Source organism: Bidens hawaiensis, unplaced genomic scaffold, assembly GCF_021521415.1.
Source record: "Bidens hawaiensis isolate Kalapana, Puna unplaced genomic scaffold, B.hawaiensis_p1.1 tig00038193_1, whole genome shotgun sequence".
NCBI classification, from domain to species: Eukaryota; Viridiplantae; Streptophyta; class Magnoliopsida; order Asterales; family Asteraceae; genus Bidens; species Bidens hawaiensis.
Genome location: NW_027505536.1, coordinates 49,295 through 74,566, shown reverse-complemented (window position 1 = coordinate 74,566; position 25,272 = coordinate 49,295). Strand labels below are relative to the sequence as shown.

The following is a 25,272-nucleotide window of genomic DNA, read 5'->3' as shown; positions in this document are numbered from 1 at the left end:
GGGCATGTTCATGTTCGTTCGTTTAACTTTAGACGAACACGAACCGAACTCGAACACTTAAACGAACATAAAATATACGTCCGTGTTCGTTTGTTTAAAATGTGGGCCTGTTCGTGTTCGTTCATTTAAAACCTCAACGAACAGTTCGTGAACATAAACGAACACTTAAACGAACATAAACAAGCACTTATACGAACAGAAACGAACATATATGAACACTAAATGAACATATATGAATACTAAATGAACACAAACGAACACCAAATGAACACAAACGAACACAAAAGAACAATCATTAACAGCAGTCATTAACAGCATCTGATCATCCAAAAATTACATCCAAATTGTTTTTATGAGTACATAAAAAGAATCCATCAAGATTCTATCAAAAAGTTCATCATTCCAACAAAAAAAATCAACCGTTCATCCTTGTTTCATCCAAAACGTGTTATCCAAAGTCTTCCATGCTAACCTATAATAAAAAGAGATATATGCTATTAGTGGTCCTAATGTACATATTATATTTACGAAACCAATAACACAATAATTTTATACTTCACCGTGTTTTTCATTCAAGCATGATGTATGCAATATCGCCATTTTCCTACAGTTATCAATGAAAAAATATGTTAGTTGTTTAATAGTAATGAGATTATAATTGAAAGACTAATCAAATCACCTTGGTTTTCTTTTTATGTAATCCATAATAATGACGATACCAATCAGCTCCACAAACAAGTGTATTCCTTCATCCAAATAAGTAGCTAACTCTGAATTCGCGCGTTCAACAGTATTAACACTTTTAATATGTTGGGCGAACTTAGCACTACCTGTGTTCATACTAAATCGAGAAGTAGTGAAGCTAGAGCTGTTAGAAGTACTAGCTCTGATCCCGGTTCCACTGTTGGATTGAACAGTATTGGATTCTTTATGCGCCTCAACATATTCTTCAAACAAATCCTCTAAAGCATCACGAACAAGTAGAGCTTCTACTTCCCACAAACCTTCAGAATATATTATCTTGAAAGAAAAATTAATTAACTCCATTTTATATCTAGGGTCCAAAATAGCACCAAAAGAAATCAACAGATTAGAAGAACCCCAATACTTATCAAATTTTCCTTTCATCTTAAGGGCCATTGAATTCATGCAATCACCCTCCTTTAAAGCTACTTTATCCAATGCTTCCTTTATAACATATAACTTGCTGAGAAATAAATTAGAAGTTGGATACTTGGAACCTACAATATTAAAGAATAATTAAAATAAAATATCTAGATTAAATATTGATTAACCATCACATCAGTCATTATATTGACATGTTAAAAAAAATGATGATATTATCTGTAATTGAGAACGCTTACCTGAAATTATTTTGGTAGCCTCATTGAAGAGTGAAAGGAACGAGCACACACTTTCGACTTTATCCCAGTCATCACTACTTGGCAATGTCTTGTATGTACTTTCTCGGTCAGCATAATTAACAAAAACTTTTTTAAATTCCAAGGCCATGGATAACATAGCATAAGTTGCATTCCACCGAGTAGTAACATCCAATATAAGATGCTTTTTTTCAGTTGCAATTGTTTGGTAAGCTCAGTAAAGAGATGCAATCGTCCCGGAGAGGCACCCACATGTTTCACGCTCTCACGAACTTTGTGAATTATATGCTGATTTCTGATAGACCGTCTTGAACTAACAAGTTGAGAATGTGCGCACAATAACGAACGTGGAACAATTTCCCATCGAGAGGAAGTTTCTTTTGAAGATTAAAATTTTCCAACAACATTCGAGCTACCACATCATTAGTCTTGGAATTGTCAACAGTCAACGTAGCCACCTTCATCTCAATATTCCAATCTTTTAAACACTTAAATAAGCAATCATAGATGTTTACTCCGGTATACGGCAGAGGCACATCTACAAAACTTAATATGTATTTGTGAAGCTCAAAATCCGAGTCTACAAAATGTCATGTAACTACCATGTAATGTATATTCTGAAGAGATGTCCACATGTCAGTTGTGATACTCACACGCTTGGCATTGTTCAACAATTTTTGAATTCTTTTCTTTCCAAGATCGTAACTAGAAATACAATCTTGTTGAGATGCTGCACATGAGATATTTTCAAATTCTGGATTAGCTTCCTTCATCAACACGTTAAACAACTCATACTCAACAAAATTAATTGGTAGTTCATGCACCATAACCATATGGGATGATATCTCCCGTATCTTAGCATTGCTAAATTTCCAGTTTTGGACCATTGATGAAGAACCCGATGCATTTCCAGAAGATGCATTTAACTTTAACTGTCCTTTAACATCAGCTTTAAATTTCGGACAATTATTGTCCATGTGCCTAATTAACGGTGTAGTGGAGCTATCCTTAGGCACCTTCAGTTTCTCATTACAATGCATACATTGAAGGAGTTTAGTTCCATCAGCAGCAATTATTTTACGAAAATGATCCCAAGCGCGTGATGTCAACTTTCTTTTCCATTTAGTGTAATGCACTTCATCTTTATCATTGTTTCCTTCCTCTTCTACCACGTTATTTTCTTCATTGTCATTCGCCTTCTCATCTTCATCATTAACTATTATGACATCATCGCTACTAGGTGCCTTTTCCGACATTGGAGTATCTGCACTTGCTTGAAATTCTGTATCATTTGAACCAAGTCTAGACATCACTTAAGTCTCAATTGATAACCTAAAACATTAAAAAAAATAACAAAGTCAAATTATGATTCAAATAAGCATAGTTCTTTTAATATACAAAGTCATTTATACTTCCAAAATACTATAGAATGAATTAACAGTTTAGGACAGGAACAAGATACTAGTCGTCTTACCAGTCATCAGTTAAATCATGTGACAACTTAAATAGTTTAAACATTTTAAAGTTGCAAATTAAAACAAAATATATAGTATTTTGTCTATTAATATGTGTGTTTGCAAAGTTAGTATCAAAATAAATCAGATATTAAAACCTATTGCAACATTTAGACGAAATCTAATGCAGCATTTAGATGATGCATTTTATGACAGTGAGCATGTTCGTGTTCGCATTAGGAAGAATATTCTAATCTAGTTTGTGAGATAAATGTCAAAAACTTACTTTATGGCGCCGGATCTGGAGAATCGGATGTGCGAGAGCGGATCCGGATCTGGAGAATCAGTTGAGATACATGTGGAGAATCGGAGAATCGGCGTATCAACTGGAGAATCGGATTGGAATTTTTGAGTTGTGGCCTGTGTTTGTGAGAGAAAGGTGGAGAGCAGAAGCCAAAAGTGGCGCAAGTAGGAAATTAGGTTTACTGCCTTACTGGTTTAGATTTACTCTATTAGGGTTATTTAGATATTATAAAGATACACACATTTAAGTAATATAATTTATATTTATAAAATGCAAATGTGTAAAGGTTTAATGTTATGCATTGATGCTATAATTTATATTTCATATTTCTTTTATAGCATATGTTATAACGAACATAAACGAACATAAATAAACGAACAATTAAATGAACATAAACGAACGTTCACGAACATAAATGAACGAACGAAAGGTGTGTTCATGTTCGTTCGTTTAATAAATAAACGAACATAAACGAACTTCCCGCCAAACGGTTCACGAATATTTCACGAACGTTCGGTTCGTTTACAGGCCTACATATTTTATAGTATTAAGCTGCAGCGAAACTACACTTGAAAGATCCATATATTTTTCAGCCTTCTTTTGGCCTGTTTACTTTCTTGACATTATAAGACAGTGGTGGATCCAGAAATTTTTTTTTACAGGGGTTGGAAATTTTAGAATAGGTTGTCTATCACCGGATATTAATTTTTTCGGTTGCTTCAGGCCAGGTCGAGTTGGGTCGGGTCACATTAAAAAAAGATAATGCAAAATTTAATTATGAATACATTGCAAGATTACATCAAACGCGAGGCACATTAAGGCAACAATGCCCCGAGCTGATGTGCAAAACGCACCGATTCACATATGCGATGAACATATGAATAAACTTTATATATTTTTATATAAAAACAGTGGCAGTGTCAGAATATAAAAATCTATCTAACTATACAATTAAAGCAACAATGTTTCCACATGTCATTCAGTTAGACTCTCCACATAGGCTGCAAAGTGTACAAGTTTTTATTTTAACAATTTCCCTTTATTATGAAGGATAAAATAAAAAATATGTTGTTGGTTGGAATCGAACACACTACCATGCTTTTAAAATATTTGTGACTTACCAACTCACCTAGGATGAATTGATGTTAGCCTTCTCTTTTTCTTAATTGTTATAGATTCACAATCGTCCATTTTTTTAACCACCCGTATATCACACGGGCTCTATCCTAGTAACAAAATAAAGTAAATGAAAACTAGTTTTTTTTGGAACGACCAAGTAAATGAAAACTAGTTAATTTAGAAAACTATAAATAAGGCATGGGGTGTTAAACTAAATAATTTTATTTATTTAACTTATATGCTATTATTAGTATAAAAGAAAAAAAATGGAAAAGCTATTATTAGTAAAATAAAAATAATAAAAAGAAAGAAAAAAGAAAAAGAAAAAGAAAAAGAAAAGAAAGAAGTCAAACTGGACCCACCTAATAAAATATCAATTTTTATGAGATTGTCTTCCCCAAAACCCAATTCCCGTTAATAACTCTACCATTGCCGGAATTTTTTCCAACAACATTTCTTCTTCCCCACTCTCTTTTTTCTACTTCTTTTCTAAGTCTTTTATAGGGGTCGATGTCAAATTTTTACATGGGTCGGTTGAGATTTTTCTCAATTTTTTGTTTGGGCTTTCATTTGTTCGTTTGAAAACTGTTACTTCCGTTTTCACTGAACGAGGCCAGCATAGACTGTTAGGCTTTTGATTTTCATTGTGCGGGACATTCAGGGACTCATGGGATTATTAAGGAGGTGATTCCCTCATTCTAGTCTTATTTTACTCGTTGCGGTCTCAATTTGTTCTTTTGGGCTTTCATTGGTTCGTTTGAAAACTGTCGCTTCTGTTTTCACTGAACGAGGCTAGCAGCGACTGCCGAGCTTTTGATTTTCACTGAATAAGGTCATTCAGAGACTCATGAGATGATTTAGGAGATGATTCCGTCATTCTAGACTTCTTTTATTCGTTGTGGTCTCCATTTGTTCGTTTGGGATTTCATTTGTTCATTTGAAAACTATTGCTCCTGTTTTCACTAAACGAGGCTAGCAGACACTATTAGGCTTTTGTTTTTCACTAAACGGGACATTCAGGGACTCATGGGATGATTAAATAGGTGTTTCCCTCATTCTAGTCTTATTTTACTCGTTGCGGTCTCCATTTGTTCTTTTGGGCCTTCATTGGCTCGTTTGAAACTGTCGCTTCTGTTTTCACTAAAAGAGGATAGCAGCGACTGTCGGGGTTTTGGTATTCACTGAACGAGGCATTCAGAGACTCATGAGATGATTTAGGAGGTGATTCCATCATTATAGTCTTCTTTTACTCCTTGTGGTCTCCATTTGTTCGTTTGGGGTTTCATTTGTTCGTTTTGCAAACTGCCTCTTCTGTTTTCACTGAACGAGGCCAATGACTTTCGGGATGCTGTATTAACCGAACGGGATTATTAGAGATTCGTGGGATGATTAAGGATTTGATTCCCTCAATCTAGTCTTTTTTTACCAGTCGTGGTCTCCATTTGTTCTTTGGGATTTCATTTGTTCGTTTGAAAACCGTGGCCTCTGTTTTCACTGAATGAGGCTAGCAGCGACTGTCGGGATTTTGCGTTAATTGAACGGGGTCATTAGAGACTCGAGGGTTGGTTAAGCATGTGATTCCGTCGTTTTAGTCTTCTTTTGCTCGTTGTAGTCTCCATTTGTTCGTTTGGGCTTTCATTTGTTCGTTTGAAAACTGTTGCTTCCGTTTTCACTGAACGAGGCCAGCAGAGACTGTTAGGCTTTTGTTTTTCATTGTGCGGGACATTCAGGGACTCATAGGATGATTAAGGAGGTGATTTCCTCATTATAGTCTTATTTTACTCGTTGCGGTCTCCATTTGTTCTTTTGGGCTTTCATTGGTTCGTTTGAAAACTGTCGCTTTTGTTTTCGCTGAACGAGGCTAGCAGTGACTGCCGGGCTTTTGGTTTTCACTGAACGAGGCATTCAGGGACACATGATATGATTTAGGAGATGATTCCGTCATTCTAGTATTCTTTTACTCGTCGTGGTCTCCATTTGTTCGTTTGGATTTCATTTGTTCGTTTGAAAACTTTTGCTTCTAATTTCACTAAACGAGGCTAGAAGAGACTATTTGGCTTTTGTTTTTCACTAAACGAGACATTCAGAGACTCATGGGATGATTAAATAGGTGTTTCCCTCATTCTAGTCTTATTTTACTCGTTGCGGTCTCCATTTGTTCTTTTGGGCTTTCATTGGCTTGTTTGAAACTGTCGCTTCTATTTTCACTAAAAGAGGATAGCAGCGACTTTTGGGCTTTTGGATTTCCTTAAACGAGGCATTCAGGGACTCGTGAGATGATTTAGGAGGTGATTCCATCATTATAGTGTTCTTTTACTCCTTGTGGTCTCCATTTGTTGTTTGGGGCTTCTTTTGTTTGTTTTGCAAACTGCCTCTTCAGTTTTCACTAAACGAGGCCAGCAATGACTGTCGGGATGTTGTATTAACCGAATTGGGTGATTAGAGATTCGTGGGATGATGAAGGATGTGATTCCCTCATTCTAGTCTTTTTTTTACCAATTGTGGTCTCCATTTGTTCGTTTGGATTTCATTTGTTCGTTTGAAAACTTTTGCTTCTGTTTTCACTAAACGAGGCTAGCAGAGACTGTTAGGTTTTGTTTTTCACTAAACAGGACATTCAGGGACTCATGGGATGATTAAACAGGTGTTTCCCTCATTCTAGTCTTATTTTACTCGTTGCGGTCTCCATTTGTTCTTTTGGGCTTTCATTGGCTCGTTAGAAACCGTCGCTTCTGTTTTCAATAAAAGAGGATAGCAGCTACTTTCGGGCTTTTGATTTTCACTGAACGAGGCATTCAGGGACTCGTGAGATGATTTAGGAGGTGATTCCATCATTATAGTCTTCTTTTACTCCTTGTGGTCTCCAATTGTTCGTTTGAGGTTTCATTTGTTTGTTTTGCAAACTGCCTCTTCTGTTTGTATTAACCGAATGGGGTGATTAGAGATTCTTGGGATGATTAAGGATGTGATTCCATCATTCTAGTATTTTTTTTACCAGTTGTGGTCTCCATTTGTTCGTTTGGGATTTTATTTGTTTGTTTGAAAACCGGGGTCATTAGAGACTCGAGGGTTGGTTAAGCATGTGATTCCATCGTTCTAGTCTTCTTTTGCTCGTTGTGGCCTCCATTTGTTCGTTTGGGCTTTCATTTGTTCGTTTGAAAACTGTAGCTTCCGTTTTCACTGAACGAGGCCAACAGAGACTGTTAGGCTTTTGTTTTTCATTGTGTAGGACATTCAGGGACTCATGGGATGATTAAGGAGGTGATTCCCTTATTGTAGTCTTATTTTACTTGTTGCGGTCTCCATTTGTTCTTTTGGGCTTTCATTGGTTCGTTTAAAAATTGTCGCTTCTGTTTTCCCTGAACGAGGCTAGCAGCGACTGTCGGGCTTTTGGTTTTCACTGAACGAGGCATTTAGGGACTCATGAGATGATTTAGGAGATGATTCCGTCATTCTAGACTTCTTTTACTCCTTGTGGTCTCCATTTGTTCGTTTGGGATTTCATTTGTTCGTTTGAAAACTATTGCTTCTGTTTCACTAAACGAGGCTGGCAGAGACTGTTAGGCTTTTGTTTTTACTAAACGGGACATTCAGGGACTCATGGGATGATTAAATAGGTGTTTCCCTCATTCTAGTCCAATTTTACTCGTTGCGGTCTCCATTTGTTCTTTGGGCTTTCATTGGCTCGTTTGAAACTGTCGCTTCTGTTTTCACTAAAAAAGGATAGCAACTACTGTCGAGCCTTTTGCTTTCACTGATCGAGGCATTCAGGGACTCGTGAGATGATTTAGGAGGTGATTCCATCATTATAGTCTTCTTTTACGCCTTGTGGTCTCCATTAGTTCGTTTGAGGTTTCATTTGTTCGTTTTGCCAACTGCCTCTTCTGTTTTCACTGAATGAGGCCAGCTATGACCGTCAGGATGTTGTATTAACCGAACGGGGTGATTAGATATTCGTCGGATGATGAAGGATGTGATTCCCTCATTCTAGTCTGTTTTTACCAGTTGTGGTCTCCATTTGTTCGTTTGGGATTTCATTTGTTCGTTTGAAAACTAGTGTTATTGTTTTCACTAAACGAGGCTAGCAGAAACTGTTAGGCTTTTGCTTTTCACTAAACGGGACATTCAGGGACTCATGGGATGATTAAATAGGTGATTCCCTCAATCTAGTCTTATTTTACTCGTTGCGGTTTCCATTTGTTATTTTGGGCTTTCATTGGCTCGTTTGAAATTATCGCTTCTGTTTTCACTAAAAGAGGATAGCAGCGACTGTCGGGCTTTTGGTTTTCACTAAACGAGGCATTTAGGGACTCGTGAGATGATTTGGGAGGTGATTCCATCATTATAGTCTTATTTTACTCCTTGTGGTTTCCATTTGTTCGTTTCAGGTTTCATTTGTTCGTTTTGCAAACTGCCTCTTCTGTTTTCACTGAACGAGGTCAGCAGTGACTTTCAGGATGTTGTATTAACCGAACGGGGTGATTAGAGATTCTTGGGATGATTAAGGATGTGATTCCCTCATTTTAGTCTTTTTTTACCAGTTGTGTTCTCCATTTGTTCGTTTGGAATTTCATTTGTTCGTTTGAAAACCGTGGCCTCTGTTTTCATTGAACGGGGGATTTTGCGTTAATTGAACGGGGTCATTAGAGACTCGAGGTTTGGTTAAGCATGTGATTCCGTTGTTCTAGTCTTCTTTTGCTCGTTGTGGTCTCCATTTGTTCGTTTGGGCTTTCATTTGTTCGTTTGAAAACTGTTGCTTCCGTTTTCACTGAACGAGGCCAGCAGAGACTGTTAGGCTTTTTGTTTTTCATTGTGCGGGACATTCAGGGACTCATGGGATGATTAAGGAGGTGATTTCCTCATTCTAGTCTTATTTTACTCGTTGCGGTCTCTATTTGTTCTTTTGGGCTTTCATTAGTTCGTTTGAAAACTGTCGCTTCTGTTTTCAATGAACGAGGCTAGCAGCGACTGCCGGGCTTTTGGTTTTCACTGAACTAGGCATACAGGGACTCGAGAGATGATTGAGGAGATGATTCCGTCATTCTAGTCTTCTTTTACTCGTTGTGGTCTCCATTTGTTCGTTTGGATTTCATTTGTTCGTTTGAAAACTTTTGCTTCTGTTTTCACTAAACGAGGCTAGCAGAGACTGTTAGGTTTTGTTTTTCACTAAACAGGACATTCAGGGACTCATGGGATGATTAAACACGTGTTTCCCTCATTCTAGTCTTATTTTACTCGTTGCGGTCTCCATTTGTTCTTTTGGGCTTTCATTGGCTCGTTAGAAACCGTCGCTTCTGTTTTCAATAAAAGAGGATAGCAGCTACTTTCGGGCTTTTGATTTTCACTGAATGAGGCATTCAGGGACTCGTGAGATGATTTAGGAGGTGATTCCATCATTATAGTCTTCTTTTACTCCTTGTGGTCTCCAATTGTTCGTTTGAGGTTTCATTTGTTTGTTTTGCAAACTGCCTCTTCTATTTTCACTGAACGAGACCAACATTGACTGTCGGGATGTTGTATTAACCGAAATGGGTGACTAGAGATTCGTGGGATGATTAAGGATGTGATTCCCTCATTCTAGTCTTCTTTTACCAGTTGTGGTCTCCATTTGTTCGTTTGGGATTTAATTTGTCAGTTTGAAAACCGTGGCTTCTGTTTTTACTGAATGAGGCTAGCAGCGACTGTCAGGCTTTTTCGTTAATTGAACGGGGTCATTAAAGACTCGAGGGTTGGTTAAAAATGTGATTTCATCGTTCTAGTCTTCTTTTGCTCGTTGTAGTCTCCATTTGTTCGTTTTGGCTTTCATTTGTTCGTTTGAAAACTGTTGCTTCCGTTTTCACTGAACAAGGCTAGTAGAGACTGTTAGGCTTTTGTTTTTCATTGTGCGGGACATTCATGGACTCATGGGATGATTAAGGAGGTGATTCCCTCATTCTAGTCTTATTTTACTCGTTGCGGTCTCCATTTGTTCATTTGGGCTTTCGTTGGTTCGTTTGAAAACTGTCGCTTCTGTTTTCATTGAACGAGGCTAGCAGCGACTGCCCAGCTTTTGGTTTTCACTGAACGAGTCATTCGGGGACTCATGAGATGATTTAGGAGATGATTCCGTCATTCTAGTCTTCTTTTACTCGTTGTGGTCTCCATTTGTTCGTTTGGGATTTCATTTGTTCATTTGAAAACTATTGTTCCTGTTTTCACTAAACTAGGCTAGCAGAGACTGTTAGGCTTTTGTTTTTCACTAAACGGGACATTCAGGGACTCATGGGATAATTAAATAGGTGTTTCCCTCATTCTAGTCTTATTTTACTCGTTGCGGTCTCCATTTGTTCTTTTGGGCTTTCATTGGATCGTTTGAAACTGTCGCTTCTGTTTTTACTAAAAGAGGATAGCAGCGACTATTTGTGGGGTGGGACCATTGCCGGTGGTGGCGCCCGAAAGACGACCAACCTCTTCTTCTCCCTTGTAACTTACTCTCTCTCACTCTCTAGGATCGTGTTTCAATTTCAATTTAGTATCTCGCTAAGTTGTTCTTGAGGCGTTTTTGATATCAGACTAAAGTCAAAACATTTTACCCATCTAAGCACATTGGTATTCAACCCTTCTGTGAAGATGATCGTTTGCTATTAGGGTTTTAGAATCACATCCAACAACCACAACTACAATGGCAATCCAAAAGGGAATGAAATTAAACACACAAATAGAATTTTGAAATCCTACCTATGTGAGATTGAATTTTGAAACCCTTAGCTGTTGCAGTGTTGACTTAATCCGAAACAAAAAACAAAATACAGGTTTGTTGCCTCTAGACATAAAAGATGAAAGAATTTAGAATGCAAAGTGATTATGCACGTGAGTTGAACTATGATAATTACTTGATTCGAGGAGATGGAAAAGAAGGATGCATGGACCAGAGTTGTATGGAAGCGGCAAACGGTGAAAGGCGGTCACTGATTAAATCTCCAGTGACCTAGCTTTGAGTAACATTCTCACAACGGTGGTCTAGGAGAGTGAAGAAGGCAAGGAGACGTAGCTTTTGGAAAAAAATAATCAGGTTTCGGGTTAACCTGAATAACCGATATACTTTTCTTCAAATACAATAATGAAAATGTGAAATAAGCACTAAAAAATTAATATTGAAAGTTTTATAGAGGAGTTAATTATTTTGCTTGTTCATGAACCGTTCGACTGAAAGTTTATTTATGTTGTGTTCATTTAACTAAACGAACGAACATGAACAAATTTTTCACTCGTTCATCTATGTTCATGAACATTCGCTTATGATCGTTCATTTAAGTTTGTTTACGTTAGTTCATGTTCCTTTACATATTAATAGAAAATTATTAAATATTATTTGCATTTAGAAATTAAATCATCCTAATATGTTTTATATTAGTTTATTTGTGTTATTTAAATGCGTTCATTTACGTTCGTTTATGTATGTTTGTGTTTATTAATGTATGTACATATATGTTCCTTCATGTTCGTTTATGTATGTTTGTGTTCATTAATGTATGTACATATATGTTCCTTCTATTCATTTATCTTTGTTTAATTGTGTTCATTTATGTTCGTGAACTATTTGTTTAGATTTTAAATGAACGAACATAAAAAGACACGAACATGTTCATTTTTAAACTAAATAACATGAACACAAATAGTTGTTCAACTGTTCGTGGTCGTGGTCGTTTAAAGTTAAACGAACGAGCATGGGCATGCCTTTGTTCATGTTCGTTTGGATTGTTTACAAGCCTATATGTAGTTATAAGATAATTACGTGTGAAAGAAATTGAAAATTGTGTGGAATGAGAAATTTTGCAACCCATGAGTTACAAGCATAAAAATCAACTTAAAATTATAAAGTAGCATGGTTAACCCGATTAACCCGACTAATCCGAAACCCAAATAACCCGAACCCAACAAACTTGAACCTTAATAGGGTCGGGTTTCGGATTAGATATTTTTTTTAAGAAAAACCTGATTAACCCAACCCGATTAATCCGAAACCCGATCAGGCACCCCTATTCATAGATAGCATACTATACAACTAAGATCACATAAATAAATTTGCAATTGTAATATATATAATAACAATTTATCCCCCCCCCCCCCCCTTCAAAGCTTGTCCAGAGACACAACTTTCAATTGACAAAACTGAGATCGATTTCAAGCACTTTATTTTATTTATTATAACCTTCAATGTTCAATGTAAGAGGCGTATCAGGTTTGAATCTTAATTCAACTGACTTTCTATCATCATTACTTAAACACACTCAACAAAACTGAGTTTAACTTGTTCCATTGATTAGCAGAGTATTGACATAACCGAATTTTGTCCCAAAAAAAAAAAGAAAAATTATTTTTAAAAAAATCTTAAATATCTAATTATTAAAATTAGGCAATTGGAAATAAATAATCCCAACTTTTGTGTACTGACCAATAATAAACCCAACTTTAAAAATCCTTACCAGCGGTGCTAACTTTCAACTATTTTTGTCTCAATGGACCTCCGTTAAAAAACACTTAACGCCGTTAAGTTTTCTCCCAAGTTTCAAACCAACGTTTTAGTACTTTTGATCGAAAGAACGATACGAGTCAACCGATACAAAACTTATCTCGAAACGGTGATAAATTTTAAAGTTGTCTCGAAAAAAAAAAGAAAAATTATTTTAAAAAATACTAAATATCTAATTATTAAAAAATAAAAAATGTGACCAAATGAAATGAAATCAAACCCCCAAGGAGACCGGAATGAACCACAAGAGATATTAATATTAGCAGACGCCATTATCGAATAATCAACGGTGAAGATTCGATCCATCTACACGAAGCACAAGCTGTAGACAGACAATAGCTACAGATTCTGCTTACTTGCTTTTACATATACATATACATATAGTTTATGCTCACCGATTCATTCATCTCTTTGTAAACTGTTTTTATACACCAATAACCCAATTCAATTCGACTTCTTGTCGCTTGCTGTCGCGTACGGAGCCCTAGGTTTGTACTTTCACGTCTTTATCAGTTCATATTTTAATACCTGCCGATTGATTTGATTGATCTTACACCGTGTGTAAAATTCGATTAATAACCTTTTAAAGGTTGTAACTTTATTGAAATTGGAGTTTGAGTACTTAGTTTGATTGCTTGATACATTTCGGTAGGATCGGTTTTGTCATTCAAAAGGGGTTGTGGCGCAGCTTGTTATTGTAATTGGATCCTTTTTATCGAAAATATATTCTTCAACAAAAAAGTTTTAAAATTTGGGGAATTGTGTTTTATTTTGATGATGAATATTCAGATTAGAATGTGTTAGTGTTATATGCCAATCAAACATTATTTAGTTTGATTGCTTGATCCATTTCAGTAGGATCGGTTTTGTCATTTAAAGCAGCTTGTTGCCCGCTTACATGCGTCTTTATTGTAATTGGATCCTTTTTATCGAAAAATATATTCTTCAAAAAAAAAGTTTCAAAATTTGGGGAATTGTGTTTTCTTTTGATGATGAATATTGAGAGCATGTTTGGGATTGAGTGAAAACAGCTTATTGGCTTATTGTCTTTTTCAAAAAGGAATTTTGAAAAGCCAGGATTTGGGGCTTTTAGAAAACTGCTTTTTGACCCTTTTGAAAATCTAAAATAAAACGGATTTTTGTAATAGCCAAACACCTTTTAACTTATTAAGCCAATAAGGTGTTTTCAAACTCAATCCCAAACATGCTCTCAGATTAGAATGTGTTATTGTTATATGTCAAATCACAAATAATTTAGCTCCATGTTGTTCTTGATTATGCATTGTTAATGTTTCAGGGTTTTTTCTTCATCGGCTTCGGATTTCGTCGGGTGATTCTGGTTTATATATTGTTGTATGTGACTCCTGGTGTATGGGACGTAGTAAAGCAATATTGGCGTGTTGAATGGGATTTAATGTGAAGTTGACTCGCATCTTTATGTGTTGTTTATCGTAAATATGGAATACTAGTTTTATAATATAGATGAGCATGGAAGAGCCAAAAAAGAAGTTTCCTCTTGATGCAAAGGATTACAAGATTTGTGAGGAAATTGGTGAAGGAGTTAGTGCCTCTGTGTATAGAGCTCTTTGTGTTCCTTTGAACGAGACGGTTGCCATCAAGGTTCTTGATTTGGAAAAGTGTAATAATGACCTGGTATGTTGGTTCCTCTTTGACTTTCTTCCACATTTTATTTCACAATATGTTCATGTTTTATGTATTACATGTCAATATATATTTTCTAGTTTAGGGTTAGTCATATTGATATAAACATGAGTGATTATATAGATGCATATATATAGTGATGTACTTAAATGAGAACCACTAAATTTGTAGAAACCATTTTATTCACTAGTGAATACACTACACTTTAAAAAATAGTGTACTATGGTTTTACAGATAGTATATTCACCAGTGAATACATGTATTCGCTTGTGAAGCAAATGGTTTATAAATATTCCGTGGTTCCTATTTGAAACCACCCATTATATAGTCTATAACTATAAAATCTGAAACTATAATTGCCTTATTCAGCTTAGCTATTATGAGGCATGCTTATTTTAAAGGAATATCTAATATTTATTTTGGTTATTAGTTCAAAGATCTTTTTGACTAACTAGTTTAGATGCATGCTGTTATAGGGACATGCTCATGCTCCACTTGATTTCATACAAAATTGCTAATAGAGAACACCCTTTAAAGCATACACATGTGTGTAAGTGAAGCATGTTTACAAGTGAAATTAATATGAAAATTTTGAAAGTTTACCCAAAAGGTGAAAATAAAGAAATGAGCAGCAGCAGCAGCAGCAGCAGCAGCAGCAGCAGCAGCAGCAGCAGCAGCAGCAGCAGCAGCAGCAGCAGCAGATATTTGGTGTATGAATTGAAACAAGAATTTTGAACCATCAAAAATGATTTAGGGGCAAATAGTAAGGTCCAATCTAAAAAGAATTTTGAACCAATTAAAAGCACAAAGGAGATAAATAACCTTTTAACATTTCTTAAGGTTCAATCATTCGTATTATGTGCTACGTTTGGACATTGGACCTCTGAGAAGGTGCATTATGTTGAATTTGTTAAATCTCAGAGTAGTCAGTGCACACTGTAATATTTGATGCATCATTTTTAAGTTTTCTATTATTTATTTATTTTTTATCTTTTTATAATCAAACAGGATGGTATTCGTCGGGAGGTACAAACCATGAGCTTGATCAACCATCCAAATTTACTACGGGCATATTGCTCTTTCACAACTGGCCAAAGCCTTTGGGTTGTTACTCCATATATGGCTGCAGGATCTTGTCTTCACATTATGAAATCATCTTTTCAAGAAGGTTTTGAAGAGCCAGTTATAGCTACATTGCTTCGTGAGGTCCTTAAAGCCCTGGCCTATCTTCATAATCATGGTCACATCCATAGAGATGTGAAGGTAAGATAATATAGAATATATATAGTTTGTTTCACAAATTGATTTTTGTCTTTCTTGATTATTTTTTCAGGCAGGGAACATATTAGTTGATCATAACGGTTCTATCAAGCTAGCAGATTTTGGGGTATCTGCATGCATGTTTGACACCGGGGATAGACAACGTTCAAGAAATACTTTTGTGGGAACACCTTGTTGGTATGTTTCCTGTTTTTCACATATCATTCCAGTCATTGTCTTTACTGACCTTTAAGATTGTTTTAACCATATTTACTAGGATGGCACCGGAAGTTATGCAACAATTGCACGGATACGACTTCAAGTAAGTGATTATTCAGTTGTCCACTGTTATTATACCACATTTAACACACACAATTTAAGATTTCTAATATAAAGAATTGTGGTGTATTATCAACAGAGCAGACATCTGGTCGTTTGGAATCACTGCCCTTGAACTCGCTCATGGGCATGCACCATTTTCTAAGTATCCGCCAATGAAGGTAACTATATCTCTTTTAACTGTTTTAGTTTCATTTATGATTTACCACAGGTTAAATAGTTGGTCACTCTGTCTTGTTTTCTGCAGGTTTTGTTGATGACTCTGCAAAATGCGCCACCGGGTCTTGACTATGAAAGAGACAAAAAGTTCTCTAAGGTTTGTTTCATTCCAAAACTAGGATCTAAACCGACTTTGAATGTTGTAACCTAACTTGCTGCAGCTTTGCAGTCTTTTAAAGAAATGGTTGCTGCTTGCTTAGTGAAAGACCCGAAGAAACGCCCTTCATCAGAAAAGCTTTTGAAACACCCTTTTTTTAAGAATGCACGGACAACTGATTATCTGGAACAGACTATTCTCAATGGGCTTTATCCTCTAGCTGAACGTTTTAGGATGCTAAAGGTGCTGCCTTTTATACGATGTGCTTACTGATTTTTGTCCATTCTTAATCATTTTATTAATTTTCTGAGCTATCTGACCTCTTTGGTTATTTAGGAAAAAGATGCAGAACTTCTTATGCAGAACAAGGAATTATACGGTGAAAAAGAGCAGTTATCACAGGTGGAATTTACATATTATTTTTATATAATATAATTAACAAGTTTGGTGCCGCAAAGCTCCAATTGGGCCACTTTGCGGCACCCTATAGGTAGTTTTTTTTTGTTTTGTTTTAGTTTCGGCCTTAATGAACGTAATGAAAACCTACTGAATGCGAATTTTGTTTTTGTTCTTTTTTTATTATTTTGTTTTAGTTACGGTATCGTGCTGACCGAGACGGAAACCGACCGAATTCGTGTAGACGCGCCGCGTTTTGTTTTAGTTCCAGTACCGTAACGAAAACTGACCGAATGCTGATTTTTGTTTTTTAGTTTCGGTACCATAACGAACATGACGAAAACTGACTAAATTCGCGTATCGATAACGGTCAGGTTTTACAAATGATTAAGTTTTACCAACCGACGCCACACCATTGCTCCACCCCAATTTTTATAATTTTTTGTTTATTTTTGTCTTAGTTCTGATACAATAACGCACGTAACTGAAACCGGCCGAATTCGCGTCGACTTACCGTATCAACGCTTGTGTTTTACCAACCTACCCAGCGCAACGCGCTGGGAAAAACACTAGTTTTTTCATATTTTCCATATAAAACTTTTATTCTTAGCAATATTTTGTCTTGTTTGTGGTAATGTGTAGCAAGAGTATATTCGTGGAATTAGTGCTTGGAATTTCAATATTGAGGATTTGAAGAATCAGGCTGCCCTTGTATGTTTTTCTTGTTCTAGTTATTCTATTCTGTTGGAAAACATATTTGATGTTTCACATTATCAACTTGGATTTTTTGATGGCAGATTCAGGACTATGATGAAATATCAAATGCAGAAGATCCGAATGCAACTTCAAAAGAACAAAATGGACTCAGTGATGTTGGTTTACCTGCAGAGAGGTCTTCCCCTGAGGCGTCTGACCATTCAGATTCCGGATCTCACATTGAGGTATTATTTTGGTCAAATCCGTATGTTGGCTATTTTCTCCTTCAGAGCAAGGTTGCAAAAGTCGCTAGGCGGACCCTAAGCGGCCGACTGGGGAGTTGGGTGTACTCGGGGAGTACTCGAAAATGGTGAATATAAAGAAAATTAATTTTTAGATATTAAATATATGTCAAATATCATAAGTATGCTAGTATTTATAACAAAATAAGTGAATATCGATATAAGTTTAAGAATATATATTTTTAAATACTAAATTATTCTACAATTTGCTAATCATTATCTAAAAAAAGTGATATCTTTTTATGATGTTATAGAACTATGAATTATATTTTCTTTTTTAAGTCAAAATCGGCCCAAGTTAACCGACTAGATGTGATTCTGACTGGGGTTGACCACATTTGATCGATTCTCAGTAACTAGGCGGAGTTGAAGAAACTCTCCTCGGCGCCATACCTTGTAGCCAGTACTCGGGGAGTACTCGGCCTTGGAGACCTACTTTTACAACATTGCTTCAGAGTGCAGATTCTGCATCTGGAATTCTGGTTTTAGTTATGTGAATATCTATCTTTAATCGTCTCAGGATGCAATCAATGAAATTCCTGATTTGGAGAGTTCATTTGCAGAATTTCCCATTAAGCCTCTTCAAGCACTCAAGTAAGATCATATTATTATCCAAACTATCTGAAATTAAACTTGGGTTCATTTATGAATGAAATGGAAAATGTTTGAATAGGGCTGTGCAACGGTTCGGAACCGCGAGAACCAAACCGGAACCGTTAAATGCTAAATAATATGATCTTACTTGAGTGCTTGAAGAGGCTTAATGGGAAATTCTGCAAATGAACTCTCTAAATATAAGAACCGGAATCGGACCGTATTTTAACAGTTCCGGTTCGGAACTGAGTTAAACGGTTCTTGCCTGAACCGGTTTTCAATTAAATTTCTAAATATGAAATATTAGAAGGAGCAAGAATCAAGTGACAACCCATAAAATAAAACATTATCATATCAATATATTATATTTTAATGAAGGGGATTGAGAATAGATTAGAATGGCTCAAAATATTTCAGAAAGCAATTATTTTTTAAAACAGAATTAGGGCCGTGGAAGATGATTATCGTTTATGATATTGCATAGGGATTAAATGTGACCGGGAAAGTGAGAGAGTGAATGGTCGCTAGTACATGGAAGTATGAAAGCCTACTAAATAAATAGGATTTTAAATATAATCTTCAAAGTTTATACCTAACTCGGCTCTAGCGGTTCTATAACTGGAACCGTCGGTTCTAACCGGAACCAAACCGGGAACCGTTTTCACCCATATTTAAGAACCGGAACCGGACCCGGACCCGAAATACAATAATGCGGTTCGGATCTAGCTGTTCGGTTCCAGTTCCCCGGTTCTCGCGATTCGGAACCGCGAATTGCTCACCCCTATGTGTGAATGTAAATACAGGGGATGTTTTGATGTTTGTGAAGATGATGGAGGTAACGATAATCCGTCAGATAATGAACATCAGAGTGATATAAAGCCATCGGTAAAAACTGCCGATCAAGAAGCTGAGCATTTTGGACAAAGGAATTCCTTGCCAAAACCTAATACTGATGAGCCGAGAAAATATTTGAGTGGTTCACTGCTTCCAGATAATTATTTTTCTCCTAAAAAGCCCACAGCCGATGTTGACAGGTAACCATATCATCCTCTCATTTCGTTTTCTTGTTGGTTTTTGCAACTTATGTATGTCAATAACGAGAATTGAGATGCTCTATAAGCTTTTGTTTGATTTTACTAACTTTAGTAATGTGTTTTTGTTTTAAATATTGTTCATTAAGGGTTCAAACCGCCATTTTTTTACTCCAGGCCTTACAAATCACGAGTTGGTGTATGTACACTCATTTATGGGTGCATTCACAAACTGTTTCATGATAATAAAATGTAAATTGAACAAAGTTAGTAGAACAAATGCACATGCAGGCTAAACTTATTCGAGTTGATTTAAACTTTTTTACTTGTGACATATAAATGTCTATGTTATGTACACCATAGTTATCAACTAGGTGCACTCAAGGCACATAGGCCTCACTTAGGGCCTAGGCGCAAACAAAAACGAGGGCTTGAAAAAAAAGCGCATTGAATAAAAAATTAAAAATATATTATGTATATGAAAAATAATACAATTCTTCAAAATAAATAAACAAACACTATTATATAACATTTTATATCATCTAATTAGTATCGAAAGTTCTAAAATAGTCAGGATTCAAATGCCTTTGACCTCTCCTAGATCTAAGTTTCAATAACACTCCTTGCTTTTCTTTTGCTTGGCTTTTATTTTCTCATATTTCTGTATTAGACAAAGCCGAAGCGCTCTCCTAGGAACTAAAAGCGCATTTATTGAGCCTCGCCTGAAAAATGGGCCTAGGCGCAAGAAGCGAGGGATTTTAATAACTATAATGTACACAAAAAACCATTAAACTATTTCGTTCGTATACTTTTCTAATTTTTAAACATTTACCTACACACGATTTGCACATGTGTAGGTGCTATAAATAAACAAATTTTGTCCATATTTTGTTTTTAATTTTAAGAGAGTTGAAAACATTGCATTTCAGCCATTTTCTTATATTTTAAAAATCTTAAGATTGAAAAAATGAACAATTTAGCTTGTTCTTTTTGTTTTCGCAAAAAAAAGTGTCTTTCCTAGAACCCTCCCAGAAAAACTTGTATTTATGATTAGCTAGCAAATTTTCTAGTTTTTATTACCTCTGCACTGGCTACTTCATTCTTATCTATATTAACATGCAATGACTTTGGGTGGTCATTTGTTGTATAATTATATGAAGAGATTCTCTGCAATCAAGATTCAAGACTCAACGCAATCATAGTGGTCCCCTGCAGTTTCGTCAAAAGCATAATATGAGTAATTCCTCATCTGGTAAGCCATCTTTCATCTGCTAATTCTCGTTTTCTGTCTCCATAGATTACCAGTAAATATACTTGCTAACCATCATATATCTGCTTTCACATTGTGAAGTAGATGATGTTTCAGAAGGAGCAGTGGTCCAACGCAAGGGACGTTTTAAAGTCTTCTCTGCAGATCATAATCCAAAGGTACAGTTATACAGATCCTGAGGGCAAAACTGGCATCGTAAAAACTTTTTATTCAATGAAGCTGTAACATATAACTCTTGTGTTCCTTTCTCACATTCAGGCTCCGGTTTTCACTTCCAGTGGTATTACCAGCCCTCCAATATCAAGTGTGTCAGCTGCTTCAGTTGTTCCATATTTGCAATCCATTTTGCAGCATAATAATATGCAACGGGTAAGTGTCTCAGCGTTTTTTTCTATATCACCTTAAATTTCCCCTCTGACCCGACACTTTTGTGCATGCTGCTCAGGAAGAACTACTTAAATTAATGAAGTTTTCCGAGCAGATTTCAGGTAGATCATATGTTTTTTCATCTTTCAAGTTTAATTTGTGTAATGACTTCTCTTTTATTTTTTTGTTGCAGGCAACGGTGTGGAGCATGTGGAACCCGCAACCAATGAAATTTCACAAGTAATGAATTCTAATTTATCTAAAAATCTTTTAAGTTCTTGCTACATAATTATTTTTTTGGATTGGAGCAACACTGGCCCTGGTGGGGTCCGATCGAGTTGGCATTCCAACACTTTTTTGTCCCTTTTTTATTTCATAAAAAGTAATATATCAAGCATGATTACAGATACTATTAATTATTTATATACTATTATCGGATAAGTTCCTGTGAACCAGTGGCTGATCTTTCAAGTATTTGTAACATGCAGATTCCTGTGAGTTCTCCAAGGGAAAGAGAACTACAGTCTCAGGTCATCCAGTTACAACAAAGGTATGATAATAGTAATAATTATATACGTATATACGTATAACAAAGTTCCACTTATTTATCTAATATATGGTTTACAATTTCAGCATTGGCAGTGTGGTTGAGCAACTGCGAATAGTGAAAACGAAAAATGCACAGGTTTGTTAACTATCATCTCGTGGGTTGGTTTACGGGCCAAAACGGGTCAACTCTTTCCAGTTTCATATATAAGTAAAATGCTAAAAATATGATTACAGTAACTATTTTTTTGAACTTTCTTTTTTTATTGGCAGTTGGAAAGAACTTTGAGCAATTTAAAGGGGACGGATAGCATTCAAGAATGATTTATAGTTACGTGTTTTGGAGCTTATGATGGCTCGTTGTTTGCGTGTAAGTTACTGTTTCTCTAGACAGCACATATATATAGCATCCATGTACATTCTGTTGTAAAATGGTGTAATTCACTAATTCATATCCTTGATATTGAAATAATTAAATATTTAAATTGGTATTTTGAAAAAAGAAACAAAAGCAGTGTTTTTGCTGCCTTTTATACAGTTTCAATATGATTATTTTATCGAGTTTTAGTGTTCACCAAGACAGCATGGCTAGGTTTTTGTTAAAATGATTTTCAGCTTTAGTATTAGACGTTTGGCGAAATGTAACGAGCCATTGCGGGTTTTGCTGCATTTTTTTAAGCAATAGAGATATCTTTGGGCTCCTTCATAAGATTGAGCAAACAGGTGGCCACACTAAATGTGTTAAATTTGTGAGTGAGTGAACTGCGGTTTCGTTCCTGTGGTTTGTCCAAATCTACGGTTTTAGTCAAATAGTTTTAAATTTGCGATTTTCGTCCAGTCTGGTTGTTAAACCCATCAACTTGTCCTTCGCGTGAGGGGCAGTTTTGTCCTCCCCCGCCCCCAAATACACCCTGCCCCTCACGTGAGGGGGCTTACGAATTAGGACTAGGGGTTATTTGGGAAGAAAAGGGACAAAACTGCCCCTCACGTGAAGAATATGCTGATGGGTTTAACGACCAAACTTAACGGGATTAGTGAATTCAGGTTTAATTGCAAGTGAAATGAAACCACAGGGACGAAAATCGCGTATTTAAAACTATTGGACTAAAACCACAGACTTTGACAAACCACATGGACGAAAACCGTAGTTTACTATTTGTAAGTTTATATTATAAGGTCACCAAGATACCAAACTTGGAAAGGTGCATTTGACAAACATGACTCAATTACCCAACTATTTGCATAATTAACACACAATGTGCACAAATCATATTCATGTTGGAAATTGACCGCCTTTAAGCTTATTACCAACATTATTAACATATCCTAAAATGGTGTTGGCAACAGATTTCTCGTCCGATATGTTTCAAGCATAAGAACCGTCAAGTTCTAGTACATACACGGATTGTATGATAGGTCTGAATCCATGTATGTTAATCTCATCTAGGGACCGAATATGAATATGTGATTTGTTGTCTCGAGTTCAACTTTGGAAACACGATAATCACCTCACCCGTTCTAACATGATACATAGCTCTTCTTTGAGACGGGCACCAACAGTCTTTTAGAGTGTTTTTGACTTAATGACGTGGCTGGTAAATTTTTAAGAAAGGCTTTTGAGTTTACTTGTCATTGATATTTTTGAACTCACATTTTATTTGCCCTCTTTAGAAATCATTTAAAAATGTTGAGTCTCGCCTGGAACACTTTGCTCCAGGTTGACACTGGGTTTTTCTAGTTGTGGGTTTCTTCGTGAATGAGTGGGTCCGGCCACCATGTTTTGTTCTTCGGGCGACATGTAGTGTCGTAAAAGTTGGATTCCAAGGACGGCTAGTCGGTCCTCGGACCCCTACCTTGGAGATTTTTTCCAAGTCGGCCTGGATTAGTCGGAGGCGGTCAAAAGTCGGGCTAGTCTATTAGGAATTACTAAAAGTCGGTAAAAAGTTAGTAAAAAGTCGGACAAAAAGTCGGGCTAGGCGGTCAGGGTTCTTTAAAAGTCAGTTAAAGTCATTCAAAAGTTGTCGAGTCAGCTAGAGTACCATTTTGACATGAATTATGCTTATTTTGATAGATATATAATGTCTAAAAATTAATTTTCTTTATATTTACCATGTCCGAGTATTCTTCAAGTGTTCCCCGAGTACTCCTAACTCCCCAGTCGGCCGCCTAGGGTTTGCATAGCGACTTTTGCAACCTTGGCGACACGGTGGTCTATTTGTCAGGGTGATCCAGGATGTTCGGGCCTTTGTTGTTCAAAAGAAGAATTAAATACGCTTTACATGACATATATAAAGAAGTATGTATTTTAATTGAAGTTGAATTTAAAATCTCATTATTTTAGTAATCCCACTTGTATATATATATATTCTTTTACATTTCGATTTCAACCAAGCACGATTTGGAACTAGAGCACTTTCAATATTTAAGACTTAAACACGTTGTTTAGTCCTTCTGTACTTGCTCGCTTTTTATAATACAAATTGTAGCTAGTTTTGCTTAATACAATAATAATATTGAAAGCATTAGCATGGGCCTATTATGTTATGGACAAAAACATCAACATATTCTCATGATTACTGATTGGTAACAAACTAACGTTAATTCGTAACGAGAAGCATGTATGTAATAATTAGAAATAACCCGTTACTTTTTTAATAAAATAATTTAAAAGGTTATAAATAATTAGGTATCTTACAGATTTTGATCATGTCATTTAAGCTTATGAACATAATAATAATAATAATAATAATAAATAATAATAATAATAATAATAATAATAATAATAATAATAATAATAATAATAATAATAATAATAATAATAATAATTTGTGTACTTGTTGATAGAGGTGCACAAATTGGGTATAGAAAAACCCGGGTTCGGATATGATCGGGTATTGGAAAATTGGGTATTAGCAATACCCGGGTCGGGTTCGGGTCCGGGTATGGGCTTGAAAAACCATACCCTATATACCGGGTCCGGTTCGGGTATTGAATCGGGTCTTCAATACCCGGGTATTTGAATACCCTATTTCCGGGTATTGAAACCTGTTTTCCATTCTTTTATCAACGGGTCTGCTTCGTTTTTTTATCCTAACTCCATTTTTTTGCATACAAACATCAAAGTTCATTCCAGCATATATAAATAGCTAAACAAATATATAAAAAAAATATATTTTTTGTGTGTCAAATAGTTGTATGGTGTTTCAAAAGGTGTTGTTCTAAACAAGTATTTATATCAAATGCGTGCTACAATAAAAGATCTGTTGGAGAACGGGTATAGATCTGTAACCCGCCACACAGCTACTGCCAAGTGCCACACAGACACATGTGCACAAACATTAATATCTGGGTATGCAAAAAAACCCGGTTCGGGTATGCAAAAAACCCCGGTTTCAGGTATAACTAGAACCAGGTTTCGGGTATTATCGGGTTTAGATCGGGTACCGGTTCGAGTATTAAAAACCCGAGATTAAAAAAACCCGGTTCCAAGTTTTTTTTGGGGTCCGATTCCGAGTTCGTTTCGTTTATACCTCTACTTGTTGAAACTTGAACCTGTGAATATTAGCCCATATTGGGCCCACAATAGAGCCCAATGTTAATTTGTGTAGATCTAGTGCACGTGAAGAAAGGGACGAAAGTAATTAAAAAAGAAGTCAAATGAAAGCAATTTGGGAAGTTTGACGGACTGTCTCTTTCCTCACGCTGCCCCATATATTCCATCTA

The 25,272-nt window shown here is 36.0% G+C and overlaps 1 protein-coding gene and 1 pseudogene across 2 annotated transcripts; one reads left to right on the top strand and one right to left on the bottom strand.

Annotated features, from left to right (window-relative positions):
* Positions 1–549: 549 nt before the first annotated feature.
* On the bottom strand, positions 550–2,692 carry LOC143613792 (zinc finger BED domain-containing protein RICESLEEPER 1-like; annotated as a pseudogene).
* An 11,527-nt stretch (positions 2,693–14,219) lies between these two features.
* On the top strand, positions 14,220–21,940 carry LOC143613797 (uncharacterized). 2 transcript variants are annotated; one of them, XM_077087414.1, is made up of 20 exons: positions 14,220–14,424; positions 15,442–15,696; positions 15,767–15,891; positions 15,971–16,015; positions 16,112–16,193; positions 16,280–16,348; positions 16,421–16,591; positions 16,685–16,750; positions 17,387–17,455; positions 17,542–17,685; positions 18,263–18,336; positions 19,140–19,370; positions 20,528–20,619; positions 20,722–20,795; positions 20,896–21,006; positions 21,083–21,125; positions 21,197–21,243; positions 21,492–21,553; positions 21,637–21,688; positions 21,823–21,940. In XM_077087414.1, the coding sequence occupies exons 1-20, from the start codon at positions 14,254–14,256 to the stop codon at positions 21,871–21,873; spliced, it is 2,034 nt and encodes a 677-aa protein (XP_076943529.1). In that variant the 5' UTR covers positions 14,220–14,253; the 3' UTR covers positions 21,874–21,940. The 2 variants fall into 2 exon arrangements, with proteins under 2 accessions (XP_076943529.1, XP_076943528.1); XM_077087413.1 differs by having other exon boundaries at positions 20,719–20,795.
* Positions 21,941–25,272: the final 3,332 nt, after the last annotated feature.

What these genes read in the sequence shown, in the direction of transcription:
- LOC143613797 (XM_077087413.1), top strand. Translation starts at nt 14,254, where the DNA reads ATGAGCATGGAAGAGCCAAAAAAGAAGTTTCCTCTTGATGCAAAGGAT. An exon ending in AAAAGTGTAATAATGACCTG is followed by an intron (nt 14,425 to 15,441) that starts GTATGTTGGTTC and finishes ATAATCAAACAG; the next exon opens with GATGGTATTCGTCGGGAGGT. An exon ending in TTTGTGGGAACACCTTGTTG is followed by an intron (nt 15,892 to 15,970) that starts GTATGTTTCCTG and finishes CATATTTACTAG; the next exon opens with GATGGCACCGGAAGTTATGC.